At 42.1% G+C, this 25,518-nt stretch overlaps 1 protein-coding gene across 2 annotated transcripts in view; it reads right to left on the bottom strand.

Annotated features, from left to right (window-relative positions):
• Positions 1–24,843, bottom strand: part of LOC125458842 (aquaporin-3-like) — a 29,255-nt gene extending 4,412 nt beyond the window's left edge. For both annotated transcript variants that reach the window (XR_009446239.1, XM_048544586.2), the window contains exons 1-5: positions 24,611–24,843; positions 18,382–18,508; positions 16,926–17,063; positions 4,737–4,858; positions 2,808–3,025 (exon numbers count right to left, since the gene is read on the bottom strand). Coding sequence is in view for 1 of the 2 variants with exons in the window: in XM_048544586.2 (XP_048400543.1) it covers positions 2,808–3,025; positions 4,737–4,858; positions 16,926–17,063; positions 18,382–18,508; positions 24,611–24,718 (713 nt within the window). In the remaining variant the exon portion in view is untranslated. The remainder of the gene's footprint in view (positions 1–2,807; positions 3,026–4,736; positions 4,859–16,925; positions 17,064–18,381; positions 18,509–24,610) is intronic.
• Between the last annotated feature and the right edge of the window lie 675 nt (positions 24,844–25,518).

Genomic DNA, 25,518 nt, shown 5'->3' with positions numbered 1-25,518 from the left:
TACCATCCCCAGGGAATCTCCACTACCAAACTTCATTCAACCCAAAAATAACCATTACTCTCTGATTGCTAACACTCGGTTAATTTTGAATCCATGTTTACAAGGTCTAACCTTGCTAACAAGTTTCTATCAAAAACATTTTGGAAGTCCATGTACGCTACAGCAACAGAATTACCTTCATCAATCCTTTCTATAACATTAACTTTCGCTGTTACTTCTTCAAAAAAACTTCAGCAAGTTAGTCGAACGTGGTTTACCCTTTAGAAATCCATGGTGACTCTCTTTAATAAACCCACATGAGATTAACAATTCTATCCCTAATTATGTAAATCTGAACGCCTCTTTCTTTCTTCTTCAGTACTCCTTTAAAGTTTTATCATTTATTGTGATAGGAGAGGCACTCTGGTTTCAAGCTGGGTGGATTTGCCACGCTTAGTTCCCCTATGTGTGCAGGCTAGCTAGATTAAACTTGGAAAAAGCAGGATTACAGTGATAGGGGTAGGGGATTGGACCTGGGTGGGATGGTCTTCTGAGTGTCGGTGTGGACATAATGGGCCAAATGGCCTACCTCCACACTGAAGGGATTCTATGATTTTATGATTCTATATCACGGGTCAAAATGATTAATAGCAGATCTTGGAACGATGCCAAGGTGTTCTTCGCCAAGGTGTGATTAACAAATGGCACAGAATGCAAAAGCTGTATGGGAGGCTGAAAGCTTTGAAAGCTGAATGCAATAAAAGGAAACCTAGATAACAAAGTGTGAAGCTGGATGAACACAGCAGGCCAAGCAGCATCTCAGGAGCACAAAAACTGACGTTTCGGGCCTAGACCCTTCATCAGAAAAGGGGGATGGGGAGAGGATTCTGAAATAAATAGGGAGAGAGGGGGAGGTGGACCGAAGATGGATAGAGGAGAAGATAGGTGGAGAGGAGAGTATGGGTGGGGAGGTGGGGAGGGGATAGGTCAGTCTGGGGAGGACGGACAGGTCAAGGAGGCAGGATGAGGTTAGTAGGTAGGAAATGAAGGTGCGGCTTGAGGTGGGAGGAGGGGACAGGTGAGAGGAAGGACAGGTTAGGGAAGCGGGGATGAGCTGAGCTGGTTTTGGAATGTAGTGGGTGATGGGGAGATTTTGAAGCTGGTGAAATCCACATTGATACCATTGGGCTGCAGGGTTCCCAAGCGGAATATGAGTTGCTGTTCCTGCCTCCGCTTGGTTTCCCCAATGTAGAGGAAGCCACACCGGGTACAGTGGATACAGTATACCACATTAGCAGATGTGCAGGTGAACCTCTGCTTGATGCGGAAAGTCATCTTGGGGCCTGGGATGGGGGTGAGGGAGGAGGTGTGGGGACACGTGTAGCACTTCCTGTGGTTGCAGGGGAAAGTGCCGAGTGTGGTGGGGTTGGAGGCAAGTGTGGAGCGAACAAGGGAGTCATGGAGAGAGTGGTCTCTCCGGAAAGCAGACAAGGGTGAGGATGGAAAAATGTCTTTAGTGGTGGGGTCGGATTGTACATGGCAGAAATGTCAGAGGATGATGCATTGTATCCGGAGGTTGGTGGGGTGGTATGTGAGGATGAGGGGGATATTCTACTGGTCGTTATTGCGAGGGTGGGGTGTGAGGGATGAGTTACGGGAAATGCGGGGACATGGTCGAGGGCATTCTCGACCACTGCAGCGGTTGGGGCTGGGGGTGGGGGTGGTTGCAGACCTTGAAGAACAAGAACATCTGGGAAGTGCGGGAGTGGAATGCCTCATCCTGGGAGCAGATGCGGCGGAGGCGAAGGAATTAGGAATAGGGGATGGAATTTTTGCAGGAAGGTGGGAGGGAGGAGGTGTATTCCAGGTAGCTGTGGGAGTTGGTGGGCTTGAAATGGACATTGGCTTGTAGGTGGTAACCTGAGATGGAAACAGAAAGGTCCAGGAAGGTAAAGGATGTGTTGGAGATGGCCCAGGTGAACTTAAGGTTGAGGTGGAAGGTGTTGGTGAAGTGGATGAACTATTCGATCTCCTCCTGGAAGCATGAGGGGGTGCCGATACAGCCGTCAATGTAACGGAGGAAGAGGTGGGATTTAGGGCCAGTTCGATGCGAAAGAGGGACTATTCCACATAACCCACAAAGAGGCAGGCTGACAAAAGAACAAAAGGAAACCTTGCGTTCTTTGAATGAATGCAATGATTTGAAATGGCTTACCATCTTGTATTTGTTCAGTATAAATGTATGTAGGATTAGATAAGATGTATGGTACAGAAACAGGATATTCAACTATTAATTGTTACCGACAGCATTCTATGAATTATTTTATATACATTTCGGACATACATTTGACTGCAATAAGAATCAAATAGTGATAATTGAACATGGCACAGTGGCTCAGTGGTTAGCACTGCTGCCTCACAGCACCAGGGACTGGGGTTTGATTCTACCTTTGGGTGAGTGTTTGTGTGGAGTTTGCACATTCTCCCTGTTTCTGCTTGGGTATCCCCGGATGCTGTGGTTTCCTCCCACAGTCCAAGGATGTGCAGGTTAGGTGGATTGGCCATGCTAAATTGCCCATAATGTCCAGGACTGTGTAGGTTAAATGGATTAGCCATGGGAAATAAAGGGCGGGGGTGGAATGCTCTTTGCAGGATCAGTGTGGACTTGATGGCTGAATGGCCTGCTTCCAAACTGTAGGGATTCTATTCTATAAATGAGGCCACAATTTAAAGGACTTGTGTTAATTTTATACCCTAAAATCCAACTGATCAGCCCTACTAGAAATGAATTGAAAGCAAAACTATTTGAATAGATATTAACAACTTACATGAAAACTTCAGCTCCCCAGCCAGCCAACGCTGTAAACAAACGAGGTCCAAAATCTCTGGCAGGGTTCACAGCATAGCCAGAGTTGAAGCCCATTGACAAGCCAATGACCAGTACAGTAAAGCCAACTGTAAATGCCTCCACACCCTTTGGCACTGGGTTATTGAATTTATCCACAATAGCAAGGATGCAAACTATCAGAGCGCTAGTTCCAATCAGCTACATTTGGAAAAAGGAAAACCAAATTCAGGCATATAAAATGTTGACAGTATTACCATGCTCATTTTAAATATAGCAAATTAATATTCAGCATACATTCTGAGAAAAATAGATGTTCCTCTTCAGCAATTTTTCTGGATGATTATTAAAATTGCCACTTAAACATTACCAAAGGTAGCAAACTCCTCTCCTGCTCTACAAATTAGTGTTCCCTTTTATCAAGTCTGTTTCTTGCATCCTAGCACTGATAACAACAAAAAAAAGTTTCAACTCCTTTAATCTTTTTAACAACATTTCAGTTTGTAACTACCAAGCAATTATTCAAACGTGGCACTCTGTGTTATAAACAATTCTACCAATGATGCTTCTGATGGCATCATTTGCTTAACTCATGTAAGCACTTTGGTTTTATCGGCATTGGCACCGACCCAGAGGTTAAAAAGCAGTGTTTCACTATTTTTCACAATCACAAAAGACCAATACCACAGTGGCTGAGACTTTCCATTTTGTAACTGAAGTATAGTGCTAGCTGTCCAGGTGGCATCGTATTCATTAATGCGCAAAGTATTATCTAACTTCATTATTGATGACAGCAAAATGTGGCACAAGTGTCTCGCCAAACTACACGTGATGAGTGAGTGGGATGGTTCTTCTGCCCAGAAGTGGAGACACTACCACGGTACTACAACAGCCCATATTTTATTCAACTTTTTCATAGACACCTCCCCCACAGTAAGGGGCACTTGAACTCAGGCTGGTGACATGCTGCTACCGTGTGAATTATAGGCAGATACTTCGCATTGAGTAACCACTGGGCTTCTCATTATGGGAATAGCCCCATAGGAGATCTCACATTGACAGTCCTGAACTCTGCTCCCTTTAAAAGAAATTGTGATTTACTCCACCAACTTCGGTTGCTGCTTTGTATCAAATGTTTCTTGCACAGTTGATGAGCTTTACAATGATTCCAGGTTCTACTGTGATCCATGATCCATGACCCTTGATGAAGGATCTAGGCCCAAAACGTCAGCTTTTGTGCTCCTAAGATGCTGCTTGGCCTGCTGTGTTCATCCAGCCTCACACTTTGTTATCTTAGATTCTCCAGCATCTGCAGTTCCCATTGTCTCTACTGTGATCCATGATACCCGCACACTCCCTGATGGCCAAATGAACTTCCACCCTCTCCCTGTTAGAATTGAGGCCTTTTATATTATAGACAATGTCCCCGTTTTATCCCAGATCCCCTGACTGTTGAGGTTTGAATAGTCCTGTTGACTCTGCACAATTCCCACATCAATGCCAAAGATATGAATATTTGCAGATACTCTTCTTGACACCTGATGCCAAGAAAGTCATCTTGCCATCTAAAGTGGGAGGGCCTCATTGCAAAAGTTTATCTCAACAGCAAAAGTCTGATTTTATCTCACCCAATTAGGTCACCATTCTCATCATTATTCTTGACACCTCCGGACTGAAAAATCCAGTGTTCCATATTAAATAGCTTGTGTACAAAGTCACTTCAAGTAGAAATATATTAAAAAGGTCATGTGACATGATTCATGCCACACCATTACATTCCATCAATTGGATGGACCATTCTCTTGCCTTCGAGCATGTTTATGAATTTATGATTGGAAGCAAAGCTTTGGTTTTTTTGACGAAGCAATCTGCAGTGCCCAGTTTTGTAAGCTACCAAGTTTTACTAAATTACCTGATCAAAAAAGCCATTGAGTGGAGTTAGATGTGCAGATGGGTAAGTAGCAAATATGCCAGCAGTTGCATTGGGGCCATATACCAACAGTTTATTTTGACCACTGAAGTCCCACATGGCATCTGGAATAACATAATCAATGAATAATTATTATACTGATTCTGTTCCCTGCATTGTTACAGATTTATCAACGTAAAAGAAGTTTTTTCTACCATTGGGCAAAATTCAGTTTTAGGTAAAAATATGAAAACACCTGCCATTGAAAAAGAGGCGCAGAACCAAAATTCTAAGAAAACATGGTAATGAATAAAACATTGATCCCACAGTCTCAAAATTATTTACAAAATAATGCTTTTCCAAGGAAGTCTTATTATTTTTCTAGAGGTTAAATGACCTCAACGTGCAACTAGCTTTTTCTTTTATTCAATTTGTGTGTTTCTTAATATCAAAAAGTAATCCTTCAGTTTCAATTCGTTTTCATTTCGATTTGCTTGAATACAGAAACTCAGTAACAATGGGAATAGAACATAGAACATAGAACGTTAGAGCACAGTACAGGCCCTTCGGCCCTCGATGTTGTGCCGACCAGTCATACCGATCTCAAGCCCACCTAATCTACACTATTCCATGTACGTCCATATGCTTATTCAATGATGACTTAAATGTACTTAAACTTGGCGAATCTACTACCGTCGCAGGCAAAGCGTTCCATTCCCTTACTACTCTCTGAGTAAAGAAATTACCTCTGACATCTATCCTATATCTTTCACCCCTCAATTTAAAGCTATGCCCCATCATGCTCACCGTCACCGTCCTAGGAAAAAGGCTTTCCCTATCCACCCTATCTAACCCTCTGATTATTTGATATGTTTCAATTAAGTCACCTCTCAACCTTCTTCTCTCTAACGAAAACAGCCTCAAGTCCCTCAGCCTTTCCTCGTAAGACCTTCCCTCCATACCAGGCAACATCCTAGTAAATCTCCTCTGCACCCTTTCCAAAGCTTCCACATCCTTCTTATAATGCGGTGACCAGAACTGTACGCAATACTCCAAGTGCGGCCACACCAGAGTTTTGTACAGCTTCAACATAACCTCTTGGTTCCGGAACTCAATCCCTCTATTAATAAAAGCTAAAACACTGTATGCCTTCTTAACAGCCCTGTCAATCTGGGTGGCAACTTTCAAGGATCTGTGTACATGGACACCGAGATCTCTCTGCTCATCTACACTACTAAGAATCTTACCATTAGCCCAGTACTTTACATTCCGGTTACTCCTACCAAAGTGCATCACCTCACACTTGTCTGCATTAAACTCCATTTGCCACCTCTCAGCCCAGCTCTGCAGCTTATATATGTCTCTCTGCAACCTACAGCATCCTTTGTTACTATCCACAACTCCACCGACCTTAGTGTCGTCTGCAAATTTACTAACCCATCCTTCTATGCCTTCTTCCAGGTCATTTATAAAAATGACAAACAGCAGTGAACCCAACACTGACCCTTGCGGTACACAACTAGTAACTGCTCTCCAGGATGAACATTTCCCATCAACTACCACCCTCTGTCTTCTTTCAGCAAGCCAATTTCCCATCCAAACTGCTATATCTCCCACAATTCCATCCCTCCGCATTTTGTACAATAGCCTACTGTGGGGAACCTTATCAAACGCCTTGCTGAAATCCATATACACCACATCAACCGGTTTACTCTCATCTACCTGTTTGGTCACCTTCTCAAAGAACTCAATAAGGTTTGTGAGGCACGACTTTCCCTTCACAAAACCGTGCTGACTCTCCCTCATCAATTTATTCTTTTCTAGATGATTATAAATCCTATCTCTTATAACCTTTTCCAACACTTTACCAACAACTGAAGTAAGGCTCACTGGTCTTATAATTACCAGGGTTGTCTCCACTCCCCTTCTTGAACAGGGGAACCACATTTGCTATCCTCCAGTCACATGGCACTATTCCTGTAGACAATGACGAGTTAAAGATCAATGCCAAAGGCTCGGCAATCTCCTCCCTGGCTTCCCAGAGGATCCGAGGATAAATCGCACCCGGCCCAGGGGACTTATCTATCTTCACCCTCTGTAGGATTTCTAATACCTCTTCCTTGTGAACCTCAATCCCACCTAGTCTAGTAGCCTGTATCTCAGTATTCCCCTCAACAAAATTGTCGTTTTCTAGAATGAATACTGTTGAAAAATATTCATTTAGCGCTTCCCCTATCTCATCTGACTCCACACACAACTTACCACTACTATCTTTGATTGGGCCTAATCTTACTTTCGTTATTCTTTTATTCCTTAAATACCTATAAAAAGCCTTAGGGTTTACCCTGATCCTATCCGCCAACAAATTCTCATGTCTCCTCCTGGCTCTTCTGAGCTCTCTCTTTAGGTCTTTCCTGGCTACCCCGCAGCCCTCAAGAGCCCTAACCGAGCCTTCACATCTCATCCTAACATAAACCACCTTCTTCCTCTTGACCAGAGATTCCACCTCCTTCGTAAACCACGGCTCCCGCACTCTGCAGTTTCCTCCCTGCCTGACAGGTACATGCTTATCTAGGACACACAGGAGCTTTTCCTTGAATAAGCTCCACATTTCTAATGTGCCCATCGCATGGTTTCATTCATTTCACCAATTGTACTTTCAAAGCATTGGCATTTCTTACGAGTATAGATTAAAAAGAATTATACAGAAATATACAGCACAGAAATAGGTCATTTGACCCAGTTGGCTCATGATGGTCCAGCTTATTATGCGTTCTGCTAAATGTTCTCTGACTCCATATTCTGATCTGAGTAATGAGTTTAATATATGGTACCTTGGTGAACGCTTATAAAGCATCAAAAGTGAAATGCTCATTATTACTTTTAACATTTTACCTGACAACATAATTGTTAAAAATTAATTAGATTCAGGCTATTTTGATTTCTTATTTGTATTTCTCTAAGGATCAAATATTCTCAGATCTAATTATATTGATGGTCAGTTTGATAATACCCAACAAAGGCAATAAGAAGACTCTGGAGTTCACAAAGATTGAAAGTTCCACGGTTTCTGTTGACCATGTTGGCCTGCAGAGTCCCTTTCATGATGCCAATGTTTCCCGAATCACAAAGGTTTCCAGCTCATGAATCAGCAACTGGCTTGTGATTACTAACAATTATTAGTGCGCGCCCATTCTCACTGTCCATTAAAATTAACTCCATTTCTCAAATTACCCCACACTCACCAAAAACAGCAAGTCATAATGGTTGGCATTAGAGTTAGGCTTGATGCATGCCCTTTATCGGAACTCATGCTGAAACATGGCTCAAATCGAGACTTCATCAAACAGACCACTGGGCTCCCAATAATGGTTCTGAGGCACTGGCAGGTCTGGTGGCCTCCTATACTCTAGTCCTTTGAGGGTGTCTTTCTGTTAGCTTTTCTTTATTGTTGCACAAAGAATGTCAGTTGATGAGGGAGATGACATAAATGATGAAGAGATAGAGAGGAAGCTGGACCACTTCAAGACCTGCTTGCAGCCTCAACTCTTTTGCAGAACTTCTTTGAAAATATCTTCACAGGAATGTTAAGAATTCCATGCATTAAATATCATGGGCAACATCTTTCTTAAGCCTCTTTCAAAGAACAAAGAAAGAAGAAAATTACAGCACAGGAACAGGCCCTTCAGCCTTCCAAGCCTGCACCGATCCACATCCTCTATCTAAACCTGTCGCCTATTTTCCAAGGATCTGTATCCCTCTGCTCCCTGCCCATTCATGTATCTGTCTAGATACATCTTAAATGACGCAACCACACCTATCTCTACCACCTCCACTGGCAACGCGTTCTAGACACCCACCACCCTCTACGTAAAGAACTTTCCACGCATATCTCCCATAAACTTTTCCCTTCTCACCTTGAAATCGTGACCCCTAGTAATTGAGTCCCCCACTCTGGGAAAAAGCTTCTTGCTATCCACCCTGTCTATACCTCTCATGGTTTTGTAGTCCTCAAACAGGTTCCCCCTCAACCTCTGTCTTTCTAATGTGAATAATCCTAATCTACTCAACCTCTCTTCATAGCTGGGGCCCTCCATACCAGGCAACATCCTGGTGTGCCTCCTTTGCACCCTCTCCAAAGCATTCACATCCTTTCGGTAATGTGGCGACCAGAACTGTACGCAGTATTCTAAATGTGGTCAAACCAAAATCCTATACAACTGTAACATGACCTGCCAACTCTTCTACTCAATACCCCGGCTGATGAATGAAAGCATGTCATATGCCTTTTTGACTACTCTATCGACCTGCGTTGCCACCTTCAGGGTACAATGGACCTGAACACCCAGATCTCTCTGTTCATCAATTTTCCCAGGGCTTTTCCATTTACCACATAGTTCACTTTTGAATTGGATCTTCTAAAAATCACCTCACATTTGCCTGGATTGAACTCCAACTGCCATTTCTCTGCCCAACCCTCCACTCTATCTGTATTCTGCTGCATTCTCCGACAGTCCCCTTCACTATCTGCTACTCCACCAATCTTAGTGTCATCTGCAAACTTGCTAATCAGACCATCTATACCTTCCTCCAGATCATTTATGTATATCACAAACAACAATGGTCCTAACATGGATCCCTGTGGAACACCACTGGTCACAGTTCACTATTTGAGAAACTCCCTTCCACTACAACTCTCTGTCTCCTGTTGCCCAGCCAGTTTTTTATCCATCTCGCTAGTACACCCTGGACCCCATGCAACTTCACTTTCTCCATCAGCCTACCTTGGGGAACCTTATCAAATGCCTTACTGAAGTCCGTGCACATGACATCTACAGCCCTTCCCTCATCTATCAACTTTGTCAGGTTCTCAAAGAATTCTATCAAGTTGGTAAGACATGACCTTCCCTGCACAAAACCATGCTGCCTATCACTAATAAGCCCATTTTCTTCCAAATGTAAATAGATCCTATACCTCAGTATCTTCTCCAGCAGCTTCCCCACCACTGACATCAGGCTCACTGGTCTATAATTTCCTGGATTATCCTTGCTACTTTTCTTAAACAAGGGGACAGCATTAGCAATTCTCCAGGCTCCAGGACTTCACCCGTGCTCAAGGATGCTGCAAAGATATCTGTTAATGCCCCAGCTATTTCCTCTCTCACTTCCCTCAACAATCTGGGATAGATCCCATCCGGACTTGGGGACTTGTCCACTCTAAAGCCTTTTAGAATACCCAACACTTCCCCCCTCCTTATGCTGACTTGACCTATAGTAATCAAACATCTATCCCTAACCTCAACATCCATCATGTCCCTCTCCCCAGTTAATACTGACACAAAGTACTTATTAAGAATCTCACTCATTTTCTCCAACTCCTCGCATAACTTCCCTCCTTTGTCCTTCAGTGGGCCAACCCTTTCTCTAGTTACCCTCTTGCTCCTTATGTGTGAATAAAAGGCTTTGGGATTTTCCTTAACCTTGTTTGCTAAAGATATTTCGTGACCCCTTTTAGCCCTCTTAATTTCTCATTTCAGATTGGTCCTACTTTCCTGATATTCTTCCAAAGCTTCGTCTGTTTACAGTCGCCTAGACCATATGTATGCTTCCTTTTTCCTGTTTGCTAGTCTCACAATTTCACCCGTCATCCATGGTTCCCTAATCTTGCCCCTTCCATCCCTCATTTTCACAGGGACATGTCTGTCCTGCACTCTAATCAACCTCTCTTTAAAAACCCCCCACATATCAAATGTGGATTTACCCTCAAACAACTGCTCCCAATCCACATTAACCAGCTCCTGCTGAATTCTGCTATATTTGGCCTTCCTCAAGTTCAGCACTTCTCCTTTAGGATCTCTCTCATCTTTGTCCATCAGTATGCTAAAACCTACGGAATTGTGATCACTATTCCGAAAGTAATCCCCTACTGAAACTTCAACCACCTGGCCAGGCTCATTCCCCAACACCAGGTCCAGTATGGCCCTTCCCGAGTTGGACTATTTACATACTGCTCTAGAAAACCCTTCTGGATGCTCCTTACAAATTCTGCTCCATTTAAATGCCTAACACTGAGTGAATCTCAGTCAATGTTGGGAAAATTAAAACCTCCCATCACCACCACCCTGTTGCTGCTGCATCTTTCCATAATCTGTCTACATATTTGTGCCTCTATCTCACGCTCACTGTTGGGAGGCCTGTAGCACAGCCCCAACGTTGTTACCACATCCTTCCTATTTCTGAACTCTCTCCATATTGCCTCACTGCTTGAGTCCTCCATAGAGGCCTCCTTCAGCACAGCTGTGATGTCCTCTTGGACCAGTAATCCAACTCCTCTACCACTTTTACCTCCCTCTCTATCCCGCCTGAAGCATCTATACCCTGGGATATTTAGCTACCAAGGTTGCCCTTCCCTCAACCTTTCCCTCAAAGAGATTTCATTTTGCATATCGAGATATCAAAAATGTTTCTCATTTCACTACCTCACGTGAAAAGATATTCTATTTTCTGTAATTTTGATTGTGGACTGAAACACAAAAAGGATTGTTTTAAAACCAAGGCTTGTGGAAGGAACTGCTACACTTTTCAAAACAAATTGTTGAAACTCATTGTACATGATACTTGTTTCGAGTGGTAGTGAAGGCTGTTTGCAGAAAGGCAAGCACCAAGGTAAGAATGCAGAGTAAAATTTGGCTGGAAATAAATAGCTGATTGATTTGTGCAATTTTAAGCAAGTTGTGGACAACACAGGACATCAGCTTGACAACAACAGTCTGGTCCCTGGGTTGCTAAACAGTTTGTGGGTGGAGCAATGAAAAGCCCTTGGACTCTGAAAGGAAATGGTGACGCTCAATCTCTCTCTCTCTCTCTCGATCTCTGTCTGTCTCAGTCTCTCTCCTGAAAAATATCTGAAACCAAAGAATGCCATTTGGTTTCCCCCACCACTTTCTGTAAGTTGTTACTTTTACCCAATACTATAATTTGTGAGCCAGATGCTCTGGGCTTCCTGCAAAGAATTGAAAAAACTTTTCAAATGTGCAGAGAACAAAAGGACTTTGGAAAGATAAGGAATGGGTCCATCTAATCTTGAGGATTGGTGCTATTGAACTGTTGCTCCAGTAATAAGAGATAATGGGAACTGCAGATGCTGGAGATTCCAAGATAATAAAATGTGAGGCTGGATGAACACAGCAGGCCAAGCAGCATCTCAGGAGCACAAAAGCTGACGTTTCGGGCCTAGACCCTTCATCAGAGAGGGGGATGGGGGGAGGGAACTGGAATAAATAGGGAGAGAGGGGGAGGCGGACCGAAGATGGAGAGTAAAGAAGATAGGTGGAGAGAGTGTAGGTGGGGAGGTAGGGAGGGGATAGGTCAGTCCAGGGAAGACGGACAGGTCAAGGAGGTGGGATGAGGTTAGTAGGTAGCGGGGGGTGCGGCTTGGGGTGGGAGGAAGGGATGGGTGAGAGGAAGAACCGGTTAGGGAGGCAGAGACAGGTTGGACTGGTTTTGGGATGCAGTGGGTGGGGGGGAAGAGCTGGGCTGGTTGTGTGGTGCAGTGGGGGGAGGGGACGAACTGGGCTGGTTGAGGGATGCAGTAGGGGAAGGGGAGATTTTGAAACTGGTGAAGTCCACATTGATACCATTAGGCTGCAGGGTTCCCAGGCGGAATATGAGTTGCTGTTCCTGCAACCTTCGGGTGGCATCATTGTGGCAGTGCAGGAGGCCCATGATGGACATGTCATCAAGAGAATGGGAGGGGGAGTGGAAATGGTTTGCGACTGGGAGGTGCAGTTGTCATTTTTCCATCCCCTCCCCTGTCTGCTTTCCGGAGAGACCACTCTCTCCGTGACTCCCTTGTTCGCTCCACACTGCCCTCCAACCCCACCACACCCGGCACCTTCCCCTGCAACCGCAGGAAATGCTACACTTGTCCCCACACCTCCTCCCTCACCCCCATCCCAGGCCCCAAGATGACATTCCACATCAAGCAGAGGTTCACCTGCACATCTGCCAATGTGGTATACTGCATCCACTGTACCCGGTGCGGCTTCCTCTACATTGGGGAAACCAAGCGGAGGCTTGGGGACCGCTTTGCAGAACACCTCCGCTCAGTTCGCAAAAAACAACTGCACCTCCCAGTCGCAAACCATTTCCACTCCCCCTCCCATTCTCTTGATGACATGTCCATCATGGGCCTCCTGCACTGCCACAATGATGCCACCCGAAGGTTGCAGGAACAGCAACTCATATTCCGCCTGGGAACCCTGCAGCCTAATGGTATCAATGTGGACTTCACCAGTTTCAAAATCTCCCCTTCCCCTACTGCATCCCTCAACCAGCCCAGTTCGTCCCCTCCCCCCACTGCACCACACAACCAGCCCAGCTCTTCCCCCCCACCCACTGCATCCCAAAACCAGTCCAACCTGTCTCTGCCTCCCTAACCGGTTCTTCCTCTCACCCATCCCTTCCTCCCACCCCAAGCCGCACCCCCCGCTACCTACTAACCTCATCCCACCTCCTTGACCTGTCCGTCTTCCCTGGACTGACCTATCCCCTCCCTACCTCCCCACCTACACTCTCTCCACCTATCTTCTTTACTCTCCATCTTCGGTCCGCCTCCCCCTCTCTCCCTATTTATTCCAGTTCCCTCCCCCCATCCCCCTCTCTGATGAAGGGTCTAGGCCCGAAACATCAGCTTTTGTGCTCCTGAGATGCTGCTTGGCCTGCTGTGTTCATCCAGCCTCACATTTTATTATCTTGGTTGCTCCAGTAATCTCTTTTCTCTGTCTGTGTCTGTCTCTACGTGTGTGATGGGCAGGGGTTTAGTTAGAGATTTAACTAGTAGAGCTAGATATCGATAGCTGTTTACCTGTGGCTAGAATCTATTTATTTATTATAAATATTTATTATAATATAAATATATATAAATATTATAAACGACTATTTATTATAAATAGTAGTTCTTGTTAAGTATGAAACCTGGTCCAAGTTTTCTGTTAAATTGAGTATCAGACAGATAAACTGGAGATGTTGCCTACTGTCATAAATTTATTTAACTTTTATGATCACTCTGGGAATAGCAAGCTTGATTTCCACAGAGGTGTAACACATATAATGGCCTACATTAAATATCACTCTGTGATCAGACCATTTTTGAAGAAGGATCACTGGATCCGAATTATTAACTCTGATTTCTGTCCACAGAAGCTGCCAGACTTGATGTTTTTTTTCTAGCAATTTCTGTTTTTATTTCTGACTTCCAGCATCTACAGTTCTTTTGATTTTTTTTTGTTTAGTGAGACTATTATCTCTGTGTTAAGGGTTCTCTTACCACTGCCCAAAGTAGCTGCAACACAGGAAGTGTAAGATTTTGCACATTAAGAAGGTACCAGTATGGATTAGGGGTTGAGAAGTATGGTTGAGAAGATCCGTTTGAGCTAATGCAGGACACCGCCTGCATGCAGCCCCCAGATTGGTGATACAAGAAGAGATTGCCATCACTAATGTGAACCCAAATACTCCACCTGTGGTGGTGCAAAGGAACCTGCTAACCGTGCAACTACATAGCAAATAGTCATTATGAGCTCTCTGTAGTTGTCAGTACAGGAACTAACGAGGCTATTTGAGATAGCTGTCTTTGATCACTTCTAACGCTAGGATGTGAGAGTACCCAAGTGTAACCAGTGACAACTTAGAAGCTGCTGCAGCAATAGTGTGATCCAGCTGGCCATTTGACACTAGATGAGCAGGTCATGAATCATCCTGAAAGAAGCCACTACTCCAGTGTCAGACTGTGACTCAGAGGTCCTGCTAATTTACAAGAGAACAGATTTACTGACACTCATGACCCAGTTGATGTCTCCATCCTGTCTCTCCCAGCTTTGTCCAAGGCATGGGAGATAGTGGAATTCATTTGAGAGTTTTCTCTCCGAATACTATTACCAATGCCAGACTTCTGCAGGATGGGCCTAGCACAGCATCAATTGATAACAAAATGTGAGTCTGGACGAACACAGCAGGCCCAGCAGCATCTCAGGAGCACAAAAGCTGACGTTTCGGGCCTAGACCCTTCATCAGAGAGGGGGATGGGGTGAGGGTTCTGGAATAAATAGGGAGAGAGGGGGAGGCGGACCGAAGATGGAGAGAAAAGAAGATAGGTGGAGAGGAGAGTATAGGTGGGGAGGTAGGGAGGGGATAGGTCAGTCCAGGGAAGACGGACAGGTCAAGGAGGTGGGAAGAGGTTAGTAGGTAGGAGATGGAGGTGCAGCTTGGGGTGGGAGGAAGGGATGGGTGAGAGGAAGAAACGGTTAGGGAGGCAGAGACAGGTTGGACTGGTTTTGGGATGCAGTGGGTGGAGGGGAAGAGCTGGGCTGGTTGTGTGGTGCAGTGGGGGGAGGGGACGAATTGTGCTCCTGCGACGCTGCTGGGCGTGCTGTGTTCGTCCAGCCTCACATTTCGTTATCACAGCATCAATTGAACTGTTCCATTGGTGACTCTTAAACGTTGGAGCCATATCACAGAAACCCGCAAGTGAAATATTTGACCGGGAGTACCACCTCATAAATTGCCCCATAGTATTCAGGGTTATATGGGTTAGGTATAGTAAATTCAGGGTTATGGGGACAGGGTGTGGGCAGGGCGGAGTGATATAGTGGGATGCTCTTCAGAGGGTTGATGCAGACTTAATGGGCCAAATGGCCTCTACTTGAACTGTAGGGATTCTATGCTTCCTTCTTCAATAGTGTCCAGGGAATATGGGGAGCCTTTGCCTAGGTTTAGCCTAAAGGTCCAAATTTGTTCACTGAAGCCTCAGTGTCTATGATCACACACTCCCTCACAGACATTTCCAACTTCAACTCCTCCGCCATCTGCTTCACCTTGGCCAGGCAACTTTCAACCTTGTCTGTCCTGACTTGATGCCTGTACTGTGGAATCCTGCTGACAATGCCAGATTACAAATGAGATTTGAAATCACAGATAGCCCAGAGATCATGAAGCAGGACTCTTTATTTCACTCACATCAAATCACTACAAATGTGAAGCGAAATTAAGGTTGGACAAGACATAAAGTAAGCCTATAATTTATATCTGGTTGAAAAACTCATGGTCTGTCTAATCCTTCACCTCATGAGGCCTCCTTCCCCAAAGATACCCTTTTCTTCAGACAGTGACCATTGGACTGATCCAACTGCCATGGTCAGTGCCCCCCCTAACCATCAGCACCTGCTGCTAGAGATTCCTAAATAACTGCTCAAGCTCCCTGCATGGTGCTCTCTTTCACAGTTGCCACCTGCTGCTAGAAGATCCATTATATGAACATGTCCTCCAAAGAGGTCAGGGCTGTCTTTTACACCTGTCCCACCCCTGCTTACTTGGACCAGATGAATCACATACAGTAAACTCTTCTCACTATCAGGTATGATGGTTTAAAATGGGTGATAATAAATTGTAGACCTATCTTTCCTTTTATTTGTACATTTGTGAGATGTTGACATCACCAGCTGGGCCAGCAATTATTGCCTCCTTATTTTCTCTGGAGGGAAACCTGCAGTTAGTGGCGTTCCCATCTCTTCTGATCATTATTCAATTAGCTTTTCTGTTTTCCCAATTGGAGACCTGTCTATACAGAATATGTTTAACCCTAGGAGGTTACAGATGTGATTCAAATAAGTCTTGAAGACTATAATCTATAAGACTTCCCGCAGAGTGCATCAGATGGGTACTGCAGACATACCACCAGCTGCCTCCTGGCTTATACACAAAATGAAGATCACCCACACTTGTCATTTAAAAAAAATGTTGACCTCAGCTGCAATTTTCTTTAAATTTGATGCCTTGACTGAGTTTATTAATGTGTGATCATTTGTGAAAATGTATCTGATTGAAGTGATTTCCAAAGCAGCTTGAAAACCTTTGAAGAAAGGTTAAAGATTTCTTGCAGATGGTAGAGGAGTTTTATATCTTAATCACCAATAAATTCAGCCATTGCTATTTTTGTTATAAATCGATTAGATGAAAACATTAAGCAAACAGCTGTATGAGTGAATGTGACTAACACCATTATTCATTCTCTGTACAGAAACTCCATGATACATTGAGCACTTCTAACATTTTCCATTTTAATTTACTTCCTCTTGAGAGGAAAGTTGCTTTGGCACAACAAGCACACTAAAAAAAAATACCTTTGTTACTTACCAAAATACAAACCAAAAATGACACCAGATCCAAGGAAGCCACCTAGTATTTGTGCCAAAGAGTAAAAGGGAAATTTTATCCAGGGTTCGCGAGCAAGTAAGCACATAGCAAAGGTCACAGCAGGGTTCAGGTGAGCACCTATACAAGGAACAAAATTATCATTATGGATAAATTAATATTTGTGCTTCAACCCTGATCTACACAGAGTTAGTATTGAACCTGTTGAATAGATTCATCTGAAATTGGTTTGCTTTGAAAGGACAGTTCGACAGACAGTGTGATTTCACAGCATAAATTAACTTGATAAAGAAACAGGCTGTGAACTTCCTCAGAGCTGCTCCTGCACCTACAAATGCAGCAGAAATTCCAGTGAAGATAAAGTGACAGATTAGGACCAGACCCAAGGAGTAATGCCAACTGTTACAGTCACTGAGCCTGGGGCAACATTTTCCCTTCACTCTGGCAATTACTTTTCTATAAAGTGTTACATTATCTGTAATTAAATGTGTAATATTTTTAAAGCTGTTCTGTGCCACATTTATTTTCTTACTATTGATATTGTGATGTTGTGTGGTGTATATCTATATCATTTATTTTAGTACTAGCATTTTAAACAACACAAAACAAAAATATAGTTTTTGTCTGTGCCTATGGCTAACTTGCTTATTTCAGTAGCCTTGGTGATTTATTTTAAAATACAGAATGAGAGAGAATTCTTGATAAGTAGTGATGTCTTATTTTCATTGGGTAAACTTTACGAGTGAACGGAGGAAACAGTTGTGCATGGAAAGATCTGGGATTGTGCTTTGTATTTTAGCTTAGGAAAAACACCCACAGCTTTAATAAACCCTTTTTTTTCAGCTTTAGTTTGCAGAAGTTGTGACTAAAGATACAGGTGCAATACAGTTGCTCCCGAAGAAGGGAGGCAGTTTAGAATTATTGAGCAATAGTATTTCTGTTTGGAATTTTAGTTTGAAAGTTCCAGATCAGAAGTGTTTAGGTGAAACCTGAGCGGTAAGCTCAATTGTATGAATATTGAATAAAGAGGCTATCAGATTCTCAAGACTGGATTTGAAGTCAAAGCTAAATTAAGCATTATAGATGAGATAGAGAAGGGAATTCTTCCCAGTGTGACAACTGTAAAAGGTATTATTTGGATTGTATTTTTTTTGTTTCAACATGTTTAAACTAAAATTATATGTAACTGGTTGGCTTTATTCATCTCAAACTTCATTTCTATGATACACTTCTAATAAATGTCTGTTTATTGTTAAACTAAACCTGTAGCATTGAATGCTTCAGTGAGAGGGCACCTCATTAAAACCTAAAAAGAAAACAAATATGATCTATCAAGGCAGATTTCAGTCCAGCATCAGAGCTAGCCAGTATTGATACCAGCTGTGAATGTAACAATATATATATATAGCAAAAGAGAAAGGTGTAGAAGCAGTTATACCTGACACTTGGCCAGCTAATAGAACACCAAGCATTACTGCAAATCCAAAAGCAAAATTGACAGTCAAAAACCTTCCATGTGTGCCCCTGCTGAGGGTAACTTGTGCCAGCGCTCCACATCCAAACAACTGTAAGGAAAAGAAATGGCAAAGTAAATGTATTCATTTTTGTCAAATTTTAACATCAGTTTTACATTTTTATTTTTAATTTTAATTTTGTGCCTCAATCTTGCAAGGGAATCAATTAATCCAGATCAAGGGTTTTGGGTATGCTTTGTGATATCAGTACTGTTAAAAGAGGACTAGGTATATGCCATGTCACAGCCAAGTTATTATAGGTTCTAAAGGTATTGATAGAACGTGGAAAATATTAATATTGGTGCCCCGTAAGCTTAAATGTTCCACCTGACTCAATGATAGTTTCCAATATTTTCTGACATTTTATGATATGCAACTCACAACACTCACACTGCTCTAAAAGTAGCAGTTGTATTGGTCTATTTGAGTAATGTAATAATTGAATCTAGTTATTGCCTCAAGGATTATAATGGGAAGCCACATGTTGCAATTTTGCCTTCCATAGGGGTGTCCTTACTAAGAAGCCACAACAAAAAGTTTCCAATGACAGCAAGGAGTTCAAGAAGGATAGCAGTAAGAGCAACTTGTGATACTGTAGAGGACAACCCCTGGAATGCTACAATAAGCAATTGTGCATCACCTCTAACTACCACATCTGGCTACTGCAATAACCTCATCTCACCATTTGTACGCAATCACCCACAGATCCCACTCTCTACGTATAACAATAACAATTTCATGACTCACAATGAAAAAATTCTCAAACAATGCCAAGAAACAATGTTAACAAGTCCAATAACTTCAGTGAAAAATCAATTTTAATAAAAACCCCTACGACACATATATCATGTATACAGCATACCATGTATGAATGGGCACTTCTAGCCTTGTCATTTCTCTAGGTGTGGCCTGCATGATTAATGACGGCCAGTTAACACAGTTGGTTGGATGGCTGGTTTGCGATGCAGAGTGGCACCAACAATGTGGGCTCGATTCCTGCACCAGGATAAAGAATTCTCCTTCTCAACCTTTCCCTTTGCCTGACATTCAAGTTAAACCTACACCAGCCATTTCTATTTAGTTGAGACCATGGCAACTTTACCTTTACCTGAGTGATTAGAGTGCTTTCGAATTGAGCCTCTAAATTTAACTGACCTTTATTATTTCAGCAGCTGATTGCCAAGAAGGATGTTGAAGACTCACCTTTTGCAGCTGCATGGGTGACCATGACCAACATTCTATCAGATGCCCAATCCAGCTTTTTCTTACGTATTCGTCATGATCTATGAATTCACATACCAAAAGCCACCAAACAGATCAGTGAAGCATGTCTGATGCATAGTCCTAGGCTAGAAGAGACAACTGTTTCTAATCAAAGCCCCACATCTCTGTGTCAAATGGACTGTTTATTAGATATGCATCAGCATTGACACACACTCCAGGATGAATGATTAGAGAGTCAGAGATGAAACTTGTTACCTCTGGTATACCAAAACCATTTCTTTGGCTCACCTCCTATCTCATTTCTACTTGGTGCTCTTTGAATACATAATCTGAGAGAATATGTTTGGTTTTCATTTGAGCACTGATGACAGCCAGCTCCACCTCACCACTACCTTTCAACTCCTCCTGTATTGCTAACTTATCAAAATCCTTATTGAACATCTAGTACAGAATAGGCAGAAATATCTCCAATTAAATACAGAGTAGACTGAAGTCGTTATATCCAGCCCTACCCCAAGTTTTTAAATTGTCATTCTTATTTTCGAATCTCTCTGAGGCTATGCTCCTCCCTATCTCTGCAATATCCCTGAGCCCAACAGCCATCCAACATACACATGTACATCTAATTCTAGCCTTTTGAATATCCCAGTTGATGGTGATGCTTTTGACTGTCTGGGCTTTATGCTCTGCAATTTCTCTGTAATGCTCGCCACCTAATTTTCCTCCTAGAAGATACTGTTTAAAACTTACCCTCCTGATAAAGCTTTTTAATCATCTGACTTAATATCTATTTCTGTGCCCATTTGACAGTAGTGAGGTTTGAGAAGGTTTACATTACCATATTCAAAATGTTCCAAATGCAAAAATTGCAGACTGTTCAGACCAGAGTCCAAAACCTTTGGAGCATCAGTCATATTATTCATTGTTGCTGCTACAATTGGGAATAGTGTCTTGGCCATGGTTTTGGGTGCAGACTTCACCATAAACAATCCAGAGTGGCCAAGCTTTCTATGGTAGGTTACAATTCAGTCAGAATTTCTAACAACAGATGCAGATTGTAGACTCCTTCAAAGATATCCTAAATATTGAACAAGTTGCTTGGTTTCTCGGAAGACCATACGATGCTTTGTTTAAAGTAGGCCTTATAAAGCTCAATTCTACTCCCACCGCAACTACCACCAAACAACAGGCCAGCTGTTCAAAGTAGTTTATATTCCAATGTTACTGCTCCCTATCCCTGTCTTCATTTTTGTTTCAATCTACACGAAAGATTGTCCTGTAATACAAACACAATCCTGCTGTACCACCCACCGCTGGCTACAAATCAGCAGCCCTGCAAAACCTAATGGTTTAAAGACTCCCCAGGAGGTTGGAGGATTACCCTGATTTCCCCCATGCCTTATTTTATCTATTGCCTCCATGATCAGAAACTCTTCAAAAGGAATCAGTGTTACATTATTTTCTTCTGCAAACCCTGAACCAGTACCATCATTTATACATTTTATTATTTGTTTTTTTTCTAGGAGGTAGAAGGCATGTTGGAACAAGAAATTCCACTGCTTCGCTCCTATTGAGAACACATGCAGAAAAATCATAAATGTGTAAAATATCAATTTCCCATTCATTCATGAACTGAAAGTCACGCATTGCATACTTTCCAGTGGTCCTTTCTCTCAGGAGAATGAGAGGATATGCCTCCAATCAGGCTGGATATCATGTTATGTGTGAACATGCAACATTTAGACTTTTATCTTCTCTTTCACCTGGAATGCTCTTACACTTACTTCACAAGCAGTGTACCCTCTACCTGCTGAAATCTTTCTTTCAATATTCTCTGCCAGCAATTGCTCCAAAGTTGCTTCATTGAGTGGAATGAACAGACTTCATTTCTTTACTCCATTCATTTATTTTGTTTTGAAACACTTGGAACAGGTGCTGCATCCAATTTGAATTACCTGATATTGTGCACATCAAAAGCTATTTGTCCTGAATATTGAATGCTCGAGAACTAATTACCCTGTATTATGCCACAGTTTGAGCTCCATGCATCATAGTTGGACACAGAAGCCAAACAGCAACAATCCTGGAGTTACTGTGCCATAATCTGTAAAAATTAACATACAGGCCATCAAACTCAGACTTTTTAAAGACAATGCATAACCTACTCTACCATGGCTCCGACAACTATTTGGAATCTACTGGACAAAAGTTCTTCATAAATGATGCTGGAACTATTCCTACTTGAGTGGATAAGGCCAAAGAGTTTTAATAAATGCCTTTAAAATGATGAAGGGGTTTGATGGAATGGTTTTGTCTTCAGCTTGGAGTGTCAGTGATTAGGAGTGAACTTGAAACCATTCAGAAATGGGCAGAGAGGCTTGAATTTTTTTTACACTGAACATTATTTGGGTTTGGAATGCATATTCACAGAAAGTACTTGAGGCAGAACTCTTTGAATGTGTTTAAGGGAAAACTGGACAAATATCTGAAAGAGTAGATGATTTAGAGCTGAGTGATGGAACAGGGATTAGTGGGATTAGCTTTGATTTCTCTACCAACAAATTTAATGGGCAAATTGTTCCCTTCCTGCTGTTAACCACCTGATGCACAGAGGTTCATCTTCATATCACTTGTAAAATCTCAAATCAGTGCCTTCTCAACCTTTTTTCTATAAGGAACAGTTCCTCCCTGTATACTATATCCAGACCCCTTATGATTTTGAATACCTCAGTCAAATCTCCTCTAACCTGGCCTGCTGTCAGTGAAAACCACCAACCCCACCCCAACCCAGCCCCATCTTCTGCAATCTATCCATGTGGATGAAGTTCTAATTGATGTCATTGATGAGGATCCCAGGAAATATTCTTAGAAAATTTTGCTACATTATGACTCGTGCCTTCACAGCATTCCTAAAGTGCAATGCCCAGAACTAAGCATAATGTTCTGTTAATCCACACACCCAGGTAAGCATAGTATCACTACAATGTGAAAGCAGGCCATCTGGCCCATCCAGTCCACACTGACCCTCTAAAGAGCACTCCGCTTAGACCCACTCTATCCCTGTGACTCTGCAATTCTCACAGCTAATCTACCTAGCCTGCACACCCTGGACACTATGGGCAATTTAGCATGCCAATCCACCTAGCCGACACATCAGTGGACTATGGTAGGAAACTAGAACACCCAGAAGAAACCCACACGAACATGGGAGAATGTGCAATCTCCACAAAGACAGTCACCCAAGGGTGGAATTGATCCCAAGTCCCTGACAGTGTAAGACAGTACAAACCACTGAGATGCTGTGCAACCCAATGCTTTGGGGACCCAGGTTCAGATCCCACCACAACAGATGGTGAAATTTGAATTCAATAAAAATCTGAGTCTACTGATGACCATGAATCTATTGTCCTGAGGAAGGGTCACTGGACTTGAAACGTTAGCTCTGTTTTTTTCCTCACAGATGCTGCCAGATCTGCCGAGCTTTTCCAGCAACTTTGTTTTTGTTCCTGATTTACAGCATCTGCAATTCTTTTGGTTTTTATGAAGCTTTTGTTGATAGTCGTAAAAATCCATCTGGTTTAATAATATCCTTTACAGAAGAAAACTGGTCCTTACCTAGTCTGGACTACAAGAGACTCCATACCCATAGCAATGTGATTGATTTTTAACTGCACTCTGGGATGAGCAATAAATGCTAGACTAGCCAGTGACCCCTCATCTCATGAATGAAATAAAAAAGAAGTGAACTAGTCATTATATTATAAAGGTTAAATATAACTTCCCGGCTTTTATTTTTCATGCTTCGATTCACAAAGCCCATGATCGCATTTTTTTTGTCACTTTTGCAGCTAACCCTGCCACCTTCAATGATTTATGCACATGTATCACAAAGTCCTCTGCTCCCACACCCCTTAGGAGCGCACCCTTTATTTTATACTGCCTGTCTGCATTCTTCCTTCCAAAAGATATCACTTCATTCTTTTCTGCAGTAAATTTTATTTTCTGTATGTCCGCCCATCCCACTAGCCTATCACATCCTCTTGGAGCCTACAAATGTCCTATTCAGTTCACAACACTTCCAAGTTTTGTACATTCTGCAAATTTTACAAAATATGGGAAGAACTAAAACATAAATTCTAAAGAACTTAGGTATCCGATTATATTTTACAATCCTTTGACTTATTCCAATGAAATGTGTTTCAGATGGATTTAATTAGATGAGATAATATTCTGAAGAGTTGCAATGTTTTAAGAGGAGGTCATGACTTGGTGATATTATTTTCAACAGGTAAATTAATTTCCTTGGTTACTAATTCCTTTCTCAAACATTTGAGATAGAATGCTATGTACATACGCAGAATCAGATATCTGATAAATGCTATTCAAAGTCTATGATCCATGCTCTAATTACCTCGTACCTTTCCACCACAGTTTAAGAAAATGTTCTTTCAATCTGAATTATAACAACCACATTACGATAGGCAGATTTGACACTTTAAAAAACCCAACTCTCCTCCTCTACTCCATATCTTAAAAAAACAAGCTTTTTCAGTACCAAAGTTGAGATCACATTTTATGAGATTTTTAAGAAGAAATTGTTAATAACCTGGAGAAGTAAGAAAGAGACAATAACATCAACTAGTATCAAACCTTAACAAGATTAATCATTTTTCATATTTCCCTTATTAAAGGAAGGTGCATCTGCTTCATTAATTTTTAAAAGCAAAAACTTGCTACGTGCATTTGAAAAGAAAAATTCTCCCACATTAAAATTCATTTCTCAATTCAAAATTGCTTCTACATTATCTTTAATCTCCAAATTTTACTTTGTGGCAAATAGCATTAAATAATACTGTGTACACACAATTGATAGACCATTTGCAAAGTGCTCATTGTCATAACATATAAATGACAAAATTAAGTACTTACCACAAGAATCAATGTTCCTAAACATTCAGCAAGACATTGTCTAAGCAATAGATTTCTTATTCTGAACGAATCTTCAATTTTTCTGATTATTGCCTTTTGTTTTCCCATTTTGAACTGAGGAATTGTGGTTCTTACAGATTAATGTTGCTGCAGCCCTTGATTCAGTACAATGGCAAATTACTGAAGCTGTGCTTTTGCCTTTAAATACAGGAACCTTAAAGCTCCTTAGCCAGCCTCAGGCATCACTAAACAAACGCAAGTTTTAAAGCAGGATGACCTGGAATTTACAAAACATGAAACTAAGCTGTTTGGTAAATAATGTTCCTTTAACTAAACCATGTGTTCATGTTAGATTAGAGCAATGAGTTTTTTTTTCAAACTGCATCCTGTCCAATAGATTTCAAAGTACTGTAGACTTTTTAAAAGCATCTATAGACTAAAATTCTAATTCCAATATGGGAATGCGATGTTTATGAAGAATCCAATCACTATTGAGCCTCATAGGTATATAATAATTTCATGTTGTCCAGAGACTGCTTTACAAGCTGTGACTAAATTAAAAATAGTTATTATTTTGGAATGTGACAGAAATTGTTACGGTTCTGAGACATATAAAAAAACAACAAGCACTTAGGAGCTGAGAGTTAGAAGTCTCAATGTTCCCATGGAAATAGCTTCTTCATTAATTTATGTGCTCGATTTCCCATGTGGCAAGCTTTATTTTTGTCCAAGTAACTCAATTTCACAGAGTCACAAAATCCCAGAATTGTTACAGTGCAGAAGGAGGCCATTTGGGCCATTATGTCTCAGCCTAGTTTTCCAAATGAGCAGCACACCCAGTGCCATTCTGTTGCCTTTTCTCCATAATGCTGTGCATTCTTTACTTGTGAACAACTGAACAATTCCCT

The sequence above is a fragment of the Stegostoma tigrinum genome, chromosome 1, assembly GCF_030684315.1.
Source record: "Stegostoma tigrinum isolate sSteTig4 chromosome 1, sSteTig4.hap1, whole genome shotgun sequence".
Classification (NCBI taxonomy): domain Eukaryota; kingdom Metazoa; phylum Chordata; class Chondrichthyes; order Orectolobiformes; family Stegostomatidae; genus Stegostoma; species Stegostoma tigrinum.
Note: the sequence above shows the minus strand (reverse complement) of the source record. Positions and strands in the feature narration are given on the sequence as shown.